Source organism: Carlito syrichta, unplaced genomic scaffold, assembly GCF_000164805.1.
Source record: "Carlito syrichta isolate Samal-C Ts95f unplaced genomic scaffold, Tarsius_syrichta-2.0.1 Scaffold287800, whole genome shotgun sequence".
Taxonomy (NCBI): Eukaryota; Metazoa; Chordata; class Mammalia; order Primates; family Tarsiidae; genus Carlito; species Carlito syrichta.
The window spans coordinates 281268-294335 of record NW_007231896.1 but is presented as its reverse complement, the minus strand read 5'-3'; the positions used below and the strand labels follow the sequence as shown (position 1 = coordinate 294335).

At 35.2% G+C, this 13068-nt stretch overlaps 1 protein-coding gene across 1 annotated transcript in view; it reads left to right on the top strand.

Moving 5' to 3' along the window:
* FYB2 (FYN binding protein 2) overlaps positions 1 to 7401 on the top strand; it is a 77739-nt gene extending 70338 nt beyond the window's left edge. The window contains 4 exon segments of the mRNA XM_008053055.2: positions 1964 to 2057; positions 4467 to 4623; positions 4717 to 4750; positions 5089 to 7401. Coding sequence (XP_008051246.1) covers positions 1964 to 2057; positions 4467 to 4623; positions 4717 to 4750; positions 5089 to 5110 — 307 coding nt within the window. The 3' untranslated portion in view covers positions 5111 to 7401.
* Positions 7402 to 13068: the final 5667 nt, after the last annotated feature.

The following is a 13068-nucleotide window of genomic DNA, read 5'->3' as shown; positions in this document are numbered from 1 at the left end:
AACATATGGTCTCTGTTCTTTGTTTCTGTGATAAATCATTGAGTATGATGGTCTCTAAATCCATCCAAGTTGCCGCGAAGTCCATGTTTGTCCTTCTTTGTGGCTGCATAATATTCCACTGTGTATATGTACGACATACATTTATGCTTAACTGAGTAAATGTGATAGTGAAGTAAAAGTAAATTGCTGTATCGACTTCTATGTTCTCTTTGATCCTTTTTAAATGATTTCTACCATAACTTCTTCTGCCAATAAGTAAGAAATGCTTTTTTTATTAGCTCAACCCTCTTATTATTTCTTTATTAATCTAAGCTGATGACAAGTTTTAAGAGAAATTAGGGAAGGGTATCTGTCTTAGCCTCTTTGTGTTGCTATACAGGATTACCTGGAGCTGAGTAAGTTATAAAGAAAAGAGGTCTATTTAGCTCATGGTTTTGCAGACTACAAGAAGCCTGGCACCAACATCTGTTTCTGGTGAGGCCTTCAGGCTGCTTCCACTCATAGCAGAAGGTGAAAGACAGTTGGTGTATGCAGAGAGAGAGATTACATAGTGAGAAAGGAAATGGTGGGGAGGGGAGAGGTAGGCTCTTAAACAACCAGCTCTCTCAGGACCAGAGGAGCAATGACTCACTTCTTACCAGGAGGAGGGCTGCAAGCCATTCATGAGGGATCTGTCCCCATGACCTAAACATCTTCCATTAGGCCTCACCTCCAAAACTGGGGATCAAATTTCAACATGAGGTTTGGAGGAGTCAAATAGCCAAACCATAGCAGTATCCCAGGTATAAAGTACATGAGGATAGCCCACTTTCTAAAATGATCCAAGGAGACAGTGCGTGTGTAGGGAAAAGGGCAGCAGATAAAGCTGGCAAGATAGATTGGGTCAGATTTTGAAAACCAATGAATTTAGAGTTTATCCTATAGGCAGTAGAAATAAAAAGGTGTTCAGCAAGAGATTCATATGACAGATTATGGAAAAATGACTCTGCAGGCAGATATGCAGATGCATTTGGGGTAGGAAAGGCAAAAAGAAGATATTTCAGGCAAGAAGTGGTGACAGTCTGAAATATGGCGGTGACTGTGATCTTGGAAAGAGCTAAACAAACAAGTAGGAGACACTTTGGAATAGAACTGAAAGGATTTGGTTGACTTTTTTTTTTCTTCCTTCTGTCAATATATTAAACTGCTAAAAAGCAGGCCTAAATCCCACTTGAAAAGCAGGAAGGAGGAGGAAGAATGTAATCAGCTTCTGCTGTAGGGTTATTCTTTCTTATGTGCTGACACTTTTGCACATGTTTTGTGGCATCTTGCTCAATTTTCTTAATTGTATTCATCTCCCAACTCACTCAGCAAGCAGGTTGGTTCTTTTATTGAGCCACATAGATGTATAACTCCCTAAATCGGTTTAAAAACTTGGAAAACCCAAAATGTAAACCCCTTACTCATTCTTACTGGTTTCCATTAAATAATCTGAAAGTGAGTGGGAAGACTTATCAATTTCCTTAAGTTTTTTTTTAAATTTTTTAAACAAGTTAATTATTCTCTTAAATCTGATTCAGACAGGTTTCCTTTTTTTTTTTTTTTACCTTAAATTGGCTAAACAATTTGATTTTATTCCAAGTTATTATCTGGCTGTCAAATAAAAATTTTAATTGTGGAGAAAAGCAATTAATGTTACTTACCTTGTTCAGTTGCTTTGACCATCTACTCTACTGGAGATATATGTGTATGCCTGTGAGTGTGCACGCACGCATGCATGTGCATGCGTGTGCACATTCATACATGTGTGTATATATCCACATATGTACAGACATATGACTTTATATATGTGTGATTTTTACATAAAATCATACACACAAAAAATTATACCTGAATTTATCCTGAAATGGAATGACATCATAGACTTGAAAACTTAAGTTTTAACTTCACATACATTTAACTCTACCTGCATATTTCTTGCCAGTTTATCTACTAGAAATTTCTTCAGAACCAAGAAGCAAAACTTAGAAAAGAACAGAATGGAAAGAGAAGAAAAACTTTTTAGAGAAAGATTTAAGGTATGTTCTCTCTGAAGGTAAAAATTAGCAATATTAAAAACTAGCAACTTCTATTTTTAACGATCCTACAGGTGTACTGTGCCTCTGGAGATATAATCTTTAACTAAAAAATATATTTTTCTTCCCCCTGCATGCTCTTCTATGTTGTCCTGTCTTTGTACATGCTATTCTTTCTGCCTGGAAAAACTCCAAGGTTTTTTGTGGGGGCTCTGCTCAAATCTCGCCTACTCTTCCCTAACTCCTCTAGATAAGGTTATTCCCTCAGCACATTTTTATCTGTTATATACAGATATCTTATAACACCAATCAGTTGTGTTATAGCGCGCACGTGTATGTGTCTGTGCGTGTGTCCTAAACTAATCTCTTGAGTCCCTCTAGACGAAGAGATCCTGTCTCATTCAAGTTTGCTCCCCCGGTCCCAAAATAAAATTGAACACAGTGTTTGGTGAATGAATGGTCGATTAAACAAATAAACAAATGGATAACAAATAAAGGAATGAAGCAGCATCTGAAGCTCTTTGATTTATTTTTCTGTCATTAAGAAGCCATGGAACATTTATTCTTTATTTTAACAATCTGCCCTGATTTCATATAGTGTTAAAGGATTTAATTTAAGAAACATTGAACACCTTCTAGGTGCTAGACATTGAATTCAGATTCAAAGTGTACATACTGCTCATAAAAGTTGTCTAAGTCACTACTCTGCCTAAAATCTTTCAAAAATTTCCCCTTGACAAATGGTTAAAGTTAAAGTTTCTTAACATGGCAGATAAAGCTCTTCATGTCATGACCTCTGCTTATCTTTCTGGTTTTCTCTCGTCTTGTACTTTGTGCGTTGGCAACAAACTGCTCATCTGAACCTCTATGTCTGTCAAGCAATTTCATTACTCTTGGCATTACTTGGTCTACCCAGCTATCTGGAACACCCTTGCTGCCTTTCTCCATCTAACTAGCTCTTGTTCACTTATCAAGCACTGGATGAGGCATCGCCTCTTCTCCAGGAAAACTTGCTCAAACCTGCTGATCAAATAAATTACTCTTCTTCTATTCACCTATATATCTGAGCGACCTCAGCCTTATCACAAAATATTAACATACTTGCATTTAGATGTTGATTATATTAAACTATAAGCTCCTAGACAGCAAGAGTTATCTTATTTATCTCCACATCCATGGGTAGAACTAGTTAACACTTTATAAACATCCATAAAATATTTTTGAAAGAAACTAAAATAGGAGTATATACAACTCTCTCATAATCACTGATAATTCCTGCCTGGACCAAAGCTGACTGAAATAACTATATCTAGAAATTGTGATATGTGAAATTATCTACCACAACTGTGATGTCATTTGATTAGCTGAAAAGCAACAGTAGAGTGATTACTTGTTGAAAATACTCCTATATTCCATCCACTGCTTTTCCCCTCAATGTACTTTTTACTATCTCAAGTGGGAAAGAAATGCCATTTTCTATATGTGTGTGGGATTCCATTCTTCCTTATTACCTGCGGTGGGTTTCCTTGATATATCATTAGAAAAATTATGCCATTTCAATAACTGTGATTCAGCTCAAATAATAAAATATTGGGTACCCCATCTGTGTCAGACATTGAGAATACAAAGATGAGTAAGATTGTCTTCAATTTACATTATGAGATAGTATGTTTATTAGATGCTATAATAGGAGTATATACAAAGTGCAGTTAAAACAGTAAATTATACATGGCAGTTATAAAAGTCTTCATGTGAAATGGTTAAGAGAAAAAAGGGTATTTCATGCACAGAAAACAGCATGAGCAATGCTATGGGAATATGAAAGGTATATGGTGTATTCAAGAAATGTCATATAGCTTGAGTCAGCTTCAATAAAGGGGACAGAGATGGATGGAAGAGAAATGACAGTATGCCAAGGACCCTGAATGTCAAGTTCAGAAGTGTAAGGTCTCATCCTGAAAGCAATGAACAGGTTTTTAGAATGTTATACATGGGAAAGTGATCTAATCAGATTTGTATTTTAAGAACTTACTGATGCACAATAAGCAAAGGCCTGGAAATGATAAAAACCAGTTAGGAAACTATTACTTTGTAAGGCAAAAGAGAAATCTATCCTGTAGATCAGAACCCATTTGGTATACATTAGTCTTGCCACTCAGCCTCCAAATACAGGACACTTCTGAGAATGGAAGGAGGTACTTTTAATCATCACCATAAATATTTGTAGATACTTTAGTTATAAACAGAGACTGCCCTGGGCAAAGGGAGATATGTGGTCACCCTAGTTTGGTGGAGTAGATATCTAACATCATCTAAGCTACATATTCTGGAATTGCTTTTTTTTCTGGTCAACAGATTTCAAAAGAATAACAACTATGCAAGAATAGTCTGATTAGTAATTTCTCATTTCAGTATGACAAAGAGATTACTGTCATCAACACAGCAGTGGCGTGTTCTAATAATTCAAGAAATGGAATATGTGATTTGCCAATAACCCCTGGAGAAGAACTGGAAGTCATTGATACCACTAAACAAAATCTAGTGATATGTCGCAACTCTGAAGGCAAATGTAAGTTTATTGACTTATTGCCCATAAAATTAAAAAAAGTAAAGCACTTTCACTATAACTTCAAATTAGTGATGGTAATGTTTGTTTCTACAGATGGATACGTGCTCATTGAACATCTAGATTTCAAGTAAGTGGTTTGGTTTTATACTTTAACTCATGAGTTTTAAGTACTTAATGCATTGATGTGTACATGAGTCTCAAGGGAAGACTACTGAATTTATTGAAATTCAGGAAAAGTTTTGAATATTAGATATGCAGTGCCCTATATTCTATAAGGATTATATTGGAAGAGACTTTATTGTGGTGTCTCTTGAGTATGCTATCAAACTTCTCTATAGAGCATCAGAGACATTTTCATGGAGCATTAAAATATTAAACTGAATAAGAAATTCCCTAGAAATCTTCTGTTTAACTGTTCTATCAGCCTATATTTCCAAATGTTTGTATATTTTTCTTTTTTCTCAGGCATCAAAGTTGGTCATCTTAGGAGGACCAAGGTCAAATGTTATGGGCTGCACCGAACAAGTCCTAAGACGTTATTCCTGCCTCACATCAATTTCAGTTTACATGTCAAAATGAGATGGTGGGATCTGCAAAAACTTTCTTTCAGAATTTAAAAAAGAAAAACAAAAACAAATCCTCAACATTTAGATGTTGGTTTTAACTCCTAAAAGGTTATCTTTCAATGTCTATTTCAGTATCTACTTCACTGCCAGTTCAAGAGAACGTGAAACTGTGTGTGTTAGCATTTGAGCACTTGTTTAATGAGCCATATCCAAAGTTAGAAATCATGCCTTATGGCACCTAGTCAGTTGCGCAGATGGTTAGTTTGATTCTAATATTAGTACAAGAGCGTTTGTAATTTCAAGATATTGTGCATTCAAATTTGGTATAATTTAATTTTGAACAGTAATTAGTGTAACCAAAGTTTTTTTAAATACTCAAATTTAAAGGATAATATTAAAGTAATTGTGGCTCAGTCTTTTTTTAAAAAATCAAGGTATTTAAAAGGCATTTAAAAGCTGAGCTTTAACTAAAACTTATTCTATTTTCTAAATGATGTACAGTGCATGTCAATGAGATAAATAAATTCTACATATGGATTCAACTGTTTTAAAATCTTTTAAGTGGCTTTTTCAGCACTGAAAAGCTAAAGAATTTTGCTCAGTTCTTTAAGCAGGGTGATTGTGGCCTGGTAGGGTGTGATAGAATTTGTTTCCATGGCCTCATCCTTTATACTTTTAGACTATTTTTTAAGCTTCTAGGTTCTTTTATCTTCTTTTTCCCCAAATTCCAAGTAGCATTTGCTAATAAATTAGACCAAACACATTCTAAAAAAGAAGAACCAAAGGTATTCATAGAGTTCAGAGTTTAGAGAAGGAAATATGTAAAGAGATTATTACAAATAATATAGTAAAATACACATGATATGAATGGAATGGCTAGAGGATTAAGACAGATTTACAGGAAGGTGACACTGAAGCCTGGTCGTAGACAAGGCACAGAAATGAAAAATTCACGCTCTGATGACCATAAAGAAATTCAAAGTAAATGAAGTGTACTATATCTGGTGGGAAATGGCAGGCTCGGTCTAGAAAGGGCTAAGTTGGAACTAGAATGTGAGAAAGTTCATTTGTACTTTTATCTCTAGAGAGTAAGAAGCCATTCAAGGTTTAGGCAGAAAGGAAATGCCTGACGTCTGGTGTGGAGGGGGTGGTCAGGCAATCACAGCAATGTGGATAACAGAGAAAAAAGAAACTTTTACAATATTCTAGGCAAAAGGACATTAGACCTTAATTGAAGACAGCAGCAATAAAAATGTATGGTACAGGAGTCCCTTTAGTGGTATTACAGAGGTAAAGAGAATGTCTTAGTGACTAATCAGATACAGAGGTGAGAGAGGAGAATTAGGGACTGGCTCTGAGACTTCTTTTTTGGGAGGTGAGATTAAGGCTGGTACCAAAGATGGAAAATATATTTCTGCTTGAACTAGAGACCAAACTCTGCTTGGAGTTTTCTAAGTTTTCCACCAGTGAGGGACAATCAGGCAATTGCAGGCCTCTCCCGCTCCCTAGGCCAAGACCTGCTATACAGTAGGCATTGCAGAAGATGAAGCAAGTACAGCCTGTGGTCAAGGAGAGTATATAGCTATGTTGAGCAGAAACCTTTCATGCATTTTGTTCAACAGAGAATCATAAACCATATGTTACTCTCGCCATTTCACCAAACCATGAAGTATTTTAAATCTTGGAGTGCCAGTGGACTAAATTTAAACTGAGATAGGTTTGTTCCATTCACTTTCCAGCTCTTCACATGATCTTTTGTTCTAATTCTGTGTCAGCTCTTTGCATCTCAATTTCCTCATTAGAAAACAGGGCTGATGACACTCATCTTGCCTATTTGACAGGGTGGTTGTCATGTAACAATATAAATAAAAGTATTCTAAAATCCTTAATATACAATATTACATAAGTGGTACTATTTTTGTCCCTGGCATTTTCTGAAGTTGGAAGATGTTGAAAACAAAAATACATTTTAAAAATTCAAATCTTAAGACTTGCAAGAATGGCTAGGATGATTTATTTTGCACAGACACAGTAAAACGTTTGGTGTTAAAAAAAAATCTATTAAATATATTTTTAAAGGACAAACTATATGGTCTAATATCTAGTACCTTTACTCTTCTGATATGGTATAGTTTTTTTAGAAAAATTATTGCTTTTCTATCCATTCTATCCACTTACTGTGGTTATGCTTCTATTATCACTAATATCAGCCACATTTCCTCCATTCTTTAAATCAAAGCATTTCAACTAAATTCCTCACGTTATTAATCTGCAAGGTTTTAGAATATAAATACCATAACTGCTAGTGATGTCCCAAGTAGATGTCATCTGTCCCCTAGAAACCCTAATCTAGCATAAAGTTTTAATGGAAAGACTGAATTTATATTTTATTTAAATTTTCTGTAAAAAGACAGGATAACAGCCTTCTGTCAGATAAAAGACAGCATACCAAGGCAGTTGACCCTAATGGAGGCTAATTCTGTCCCACCCATAAATTCATTTATTTATAAGCTGGGTTTCCTTTCCCCTTTCTGAGTACCTTTGTGATATACATGGTCTTCCAAGATGACATAGTAACCTTCTTGACCAGGTTATCTCCTGCAGATCTTCAGAATTTTAAAAAAGCATATTTTAGGTGGAAGAAATGGAAGAGAAAAACATGATTATGATAAAACTTTAAGAAGTGGCTGCCTCTGGGTAACAGGGTTATGGATGATGTTTTTCTTAGCTTCTTCAAACTTTCTGTGCTTTTCAAGTTTCCTATAATAAACCTCCATTACCCGTGCAATTTAGGAAATATATGAAACTATTTTAGCCAATAAACAAAAACAAATCCATTCTTCTTACTAAAGTTTAAAAAAAGGAAATTGAAATATTTACTTATATATCCTGACTTTGATGTGTTTACTTTTTTTAAAAACAAGGGCTAGAACACAATGTTTTCCTAAAAGCACACTACCCAGGTTGGCCCAACTTAATCACATGAGCCCTTAAAATTAGAGGAAGGACAAATAATCAGTATGTCAGTAAGACAGACATGGTGGAAAAACAGGAAGAGGAGAGAGGGATGTCTAGGCAGTTCATGAAGCATGAGCCCCTCGCTACTGGCTTTAAAGATGAGGAGTTCATGAGCCAGGATATGCTGATGGCCTCTAGAAGCGGTAAATGAATTCTAGCCTACAGCCAGGAAGGAACCAAGGACCTCAGTCCTACAGTAGCATGAAATTAAAATCTGACAGCAACTGAATGAGTCTGAAAACAGATTCCTCCCCATAGCCCAGCCCTATCAACACTTTGGTTTTCAGCCTGTGTGACTTAAAGCAGAAAAACCAGCTAAGTCCACTCAATTTCTGACTTACAGACAATAAAATAATAAATGTGTGTTTTAAGTTTGTAGCAATTTGTTATAATAATAGAAAACTCATGCAATGGCTCAAGTCAACAACAAAGAAGACACACATGAACAAAGATGATTTAAAAACCTCCAATGAGTCATAGGTAATCTTTGCCTATAACAGATTTCTCTGTATTAGTTGATATGTAGCATATTAACTTAATGACTAAACAGAAACAAAAATCTCTTTCAAATTAACCAACAATTTTAATTTGATTTTGTGAAAAAAGCTTCTAAGCAATCAGATAGGCTGCATTTCTCTTTTGAGTTTATCGCCTATGACTTTTATACAGTGCAAACATCAATTAGGGAGAAACTGTAACTATGAAATGCTGTGTAATTCAAGAAGACAGTTTTTCCATATGGTTACTGCAAGACAAACCCTTCCCATTGATCATTTAACATTCACAAAAAATACACAACAAACAAAACTGAAATTTGAATCTGTGGTCATTAGAACACAAAAGCACTGGGAATCTTTTCTCAAAACCAATGATAAAAAGTGGTCCCAATATCAGTAGTTTACACTTTTCTTTAAAAATAGGTATGTAAATGTGTCAGCCTATAATTGTTTTTCAAAGGTAGGATAAGAAAGAACGCAAGATGTTCTTGAAATATTTTAAGTATTTGTCTTATGATTGTCAGAGACATAACCTAATGGCCATCAACTTTCAGTTTTATTTGTTGCATTCAAAATCCACTGTTTAATATTTAAGCATACAAGACAGAGAACACAGTCATTCTTACTAAAACAATATCAAGATACTATCCTTAGAGTTCACAGTTCTATATCAATTTTACATTAAATATTCAAGACATTGTACAACCGTAGATGTTTGTGAACAGTCTTGAGAGAAAGCTGTATTTTGGTACATTAAGGCAGCTTTAGCCAACATTTTAAGAAGTTCTGGATAAGAATATTTGTTGCAACAGAGGTCAAGGTTGATATTTGAATAAGTGTTTTCAAGAAATGTTAAATGTCAAACTAAGAACACACCATAATTTTTGAAACTGTGGTCTTAAACATTCTTAGCACTATGTTCTTACCACATAAAACTTACTTAAAAATCAAGATACTCATCCTATTCGTATCAAAGAGGATTTATTTTTAAAAAGGAAGGAATTTACATTAAATGTGGGGATATAAACCCTGTATTTAAACAAGGGCCTTCAAACAGTTTCTCACACACATCTGTGAGGTAGGTTATTATCCACACTTTGCAAATGAGAAAACCAAATGAGGTTATGTGCTTTGCTGCAGCTAGAATGGCCAAAGGAATCGAATTCCAAGTTAGATTTTGTTCTTAGTTCTGCAGTAATTTTTTCCTTTACAAACTTTGTAAAGGGATAAAATGTAAAAATTGCCATTCATTGCATTCATTTTAAAAGCATGAGAAGACAGCCAAATGCTTACTGAGGTGACTTAAAAAGTGAAACGACATGAAAGAAAGAGAAAAATACATTCAGTGAAAAACTTCTGATAGTGTGAGGTTTGGCTGAAGGAACTTGAAAACAAACGAGTAAAAGCAAATGCAATCATTTGTGGGGGGCAAATCTAAGGAAAAACGGGGGCGGGGAGCAAAAAAGAAAATAGGCTGCGCTGGGTTGCTCAGCCTGTAAACCCAGCACTTTGGGAGGCCGAGGGACCACCTGAGTCCGTGGGTTCGAGACCAGCCTGGGCAACTTGGCGAGACCTCATCTCTAGAATAAATCAAAAAATTAGCCAGGTGTGGGTAGCACACGCCTGTAGTTCTGGCTACTTGGAAGGCTGAGGCGGAAGGATCACCAGTGCCCAGCAGGTCAACACTAGAGTGGCTGTGAGCGTGCCACTACACTCCAGTCTGAGTGATGGAGTGAGATTCCGACTCAAAAACAACAGCAACAACAACAACAAAAACAGTTCAAACAAGTTTATAGTATTACTGTTTTTATAACTTAGGAGAGAGGCACAATTTAGTGTCTTTTGTTTTTATTAGATCAGGAGATTTGTTTCTCTATTCCATTTTAGGGAAATGTTATCTATCTAGAAAAAATGGCCATCTGGGGTAACAAAACTTACATAAAAGTGACTTTTCACTGTGAAAAATGCATGTTTTTTTTTTAAAATGCATGAAAAAGATTAACCATGCAATTCTCCTTGGCTAGAATGTTTCTCCTCTTCCTTGAAATCTTAAATCAACACCAAGTACCAAACCTCAAATTTAAAAAGTCACACCATAGGAACCTTTCAAAATTCTAGGTATATTCTTCCAAAAAAATTTTCATGCTAGGATAGTCTACAAATACTTAACTCTTTCTCGGAAAGAGTGCTCTACGCTAAGATTTTCCTTAATTGCACTTTAAACATAATTGAAACTTACCTACCCTGCTTGTCCAAATAATCATGAGCTACTTCCATAAAATCTAAACTGCTTTAGATATAAACCACTGTTACCAAAAGTCACATACATGGTCACAGCTGCAAACTGGCATTGCTATGCAAGGCTGGCAGTAAACATTAACACCGGCTCGCAAAATTAATACAGGCCTGCATCCTGATAACTCTCCTAGACTCAGCCTGATTCTTATCAGGTTATGGCTGAAGAAGTTTAATTAAAACTCAATCCAGTCTAGACTGAGTCCTATTCTTCATACTACTGTTCAGGGGCATCAAATGCATCATAATCATATGTGGGAAAGGCCAAGAAGGATGCCAGCAACTTGTTTAAGGTTTAGATAATTTTAAAGCTTACCAAACATAAGTTACATTTAAAACTTTTATAAGGTTTTGGAGAATCAAGTCAATAATTAGGTAGTTTGTAAATAGAAATATACTCTATGAAAATAGTGTTATATCATCTAATATGCATACAAAATGAAAAACTATCAATCTGCATATGAAATTTAGATCAGTCTAATTCAGATAATTGTCCAAAATGATAACAATTTAGCTAGGGACTGGGACTTGTTTTCTTTAAAAAGAAAAAGAAAGGAATTGTGCTGTAAGAGTCACATAAATAAAATTACAGGAAGGATCATGTCCTAAAGTTTCTTCAACATTTTTAAGCACCCTCAATAACTTAGAAGTACTTATAAAAAACAATATCCTAAGTATAAATACTTCAGATGAATCCATCTAGTTAGCACAATGAACTGGTTCAAATAAACTAAGAAATGTTTAGTTAAGACTATGTCACTCTAAGACTTGAAAGCTATACATCTGTGTTCAACTACTCAGATGCTTTATTAATTCAGACCGTTCTTCCCAGAGAAAAGGTGCTCTAAAGAGCAATAAATTACCACTGCCTGCTTGTATGGCATTAAAGCTTTACAAAGAGATTTCTGGTCCTCCTTTCTCATCTGGAAAATGGCAAAAATACTTTTCCTGATTACCTCACAAAGCTATTGTAATTGTAAGCTAACAAATATGGAGGGTCTCTGAATATAAAAATCACTCTAAAATGTGTGGAACATTTTGCTTTATGCCAAATGGACATGATGTTTTAATGTTTGGTTTTCTGGATTATTTTTACCATCTGCATTTCTCTGGCAGCTGTATTTAGAAAAATATTCAAGTATACACCTTTGAAATGCCTCACCAAACCAAAACAGAATATTCACACTAGTATAAAAACTCTAAATATATATAAAGTGAACACTAACACAAATATATGAAAAGGCAGGAAAAACAGAACTTTAAAGCTCAAAGGTACATTAGAGGTCTTTTAATTTATCCCTCCCATTTTGGGGGTTACAAAAATGAGACCCAACATAGGATGTGACCAACAGATTGCACGTATCCCTCATCCAGAGTTTGTAGTAGCATCTCTGAGAACTACTATTAAAATAATTACATTCCCTATAAAAGCCAGAGGGTGACATAAGAGGACTAAGTGAAGAAATGCCAGACTGAAAAGGTTTGGGTCTTTAAAAACACACAAAACCAGACAAAATTGTGAACAGGTCTAGCATTTAGGTACCGAGATTTTATAACCATTAGGATATAAATTATTAACCAGTAAATAGACAAAAACGCTGTGTCTGTGGTAGGCACATTTCAGGCTTTTAGGTGCCTACATTAACTCAGTATACTGCCCATTAATAGATGTTACAGACAAACTCAAATAGTCCAAAAATCTGTAATCATTGCTTATGATTATTTTCTAAATTATGTCTCATTTAATATTAAAAATCAATTTGCATTCCTTGAGACAAACTGGCTAGAGAATAAGAGAAAGCAAGCCCCAAATTACATAACTGTCCTGAAAAACCTATTTGCAGAAAATGGAGAATTATTTGTGCTACATGTAGCCAATTCCCTGACACAGAAATACCATTATTTGTGATTAATTTGTATCTCTGTATTCTCTTTATAGATAGCTAGTATCAAGGGATGTAAACACTAACGATTACAAAAAGTGTTTCTTGCCGAGCTCGGTGGCTCAGCCTGTAATTCCACGCCTTTGGGAGGCTGAGGTGAGTGGATTGCCTGAGCCCATGGGTTCG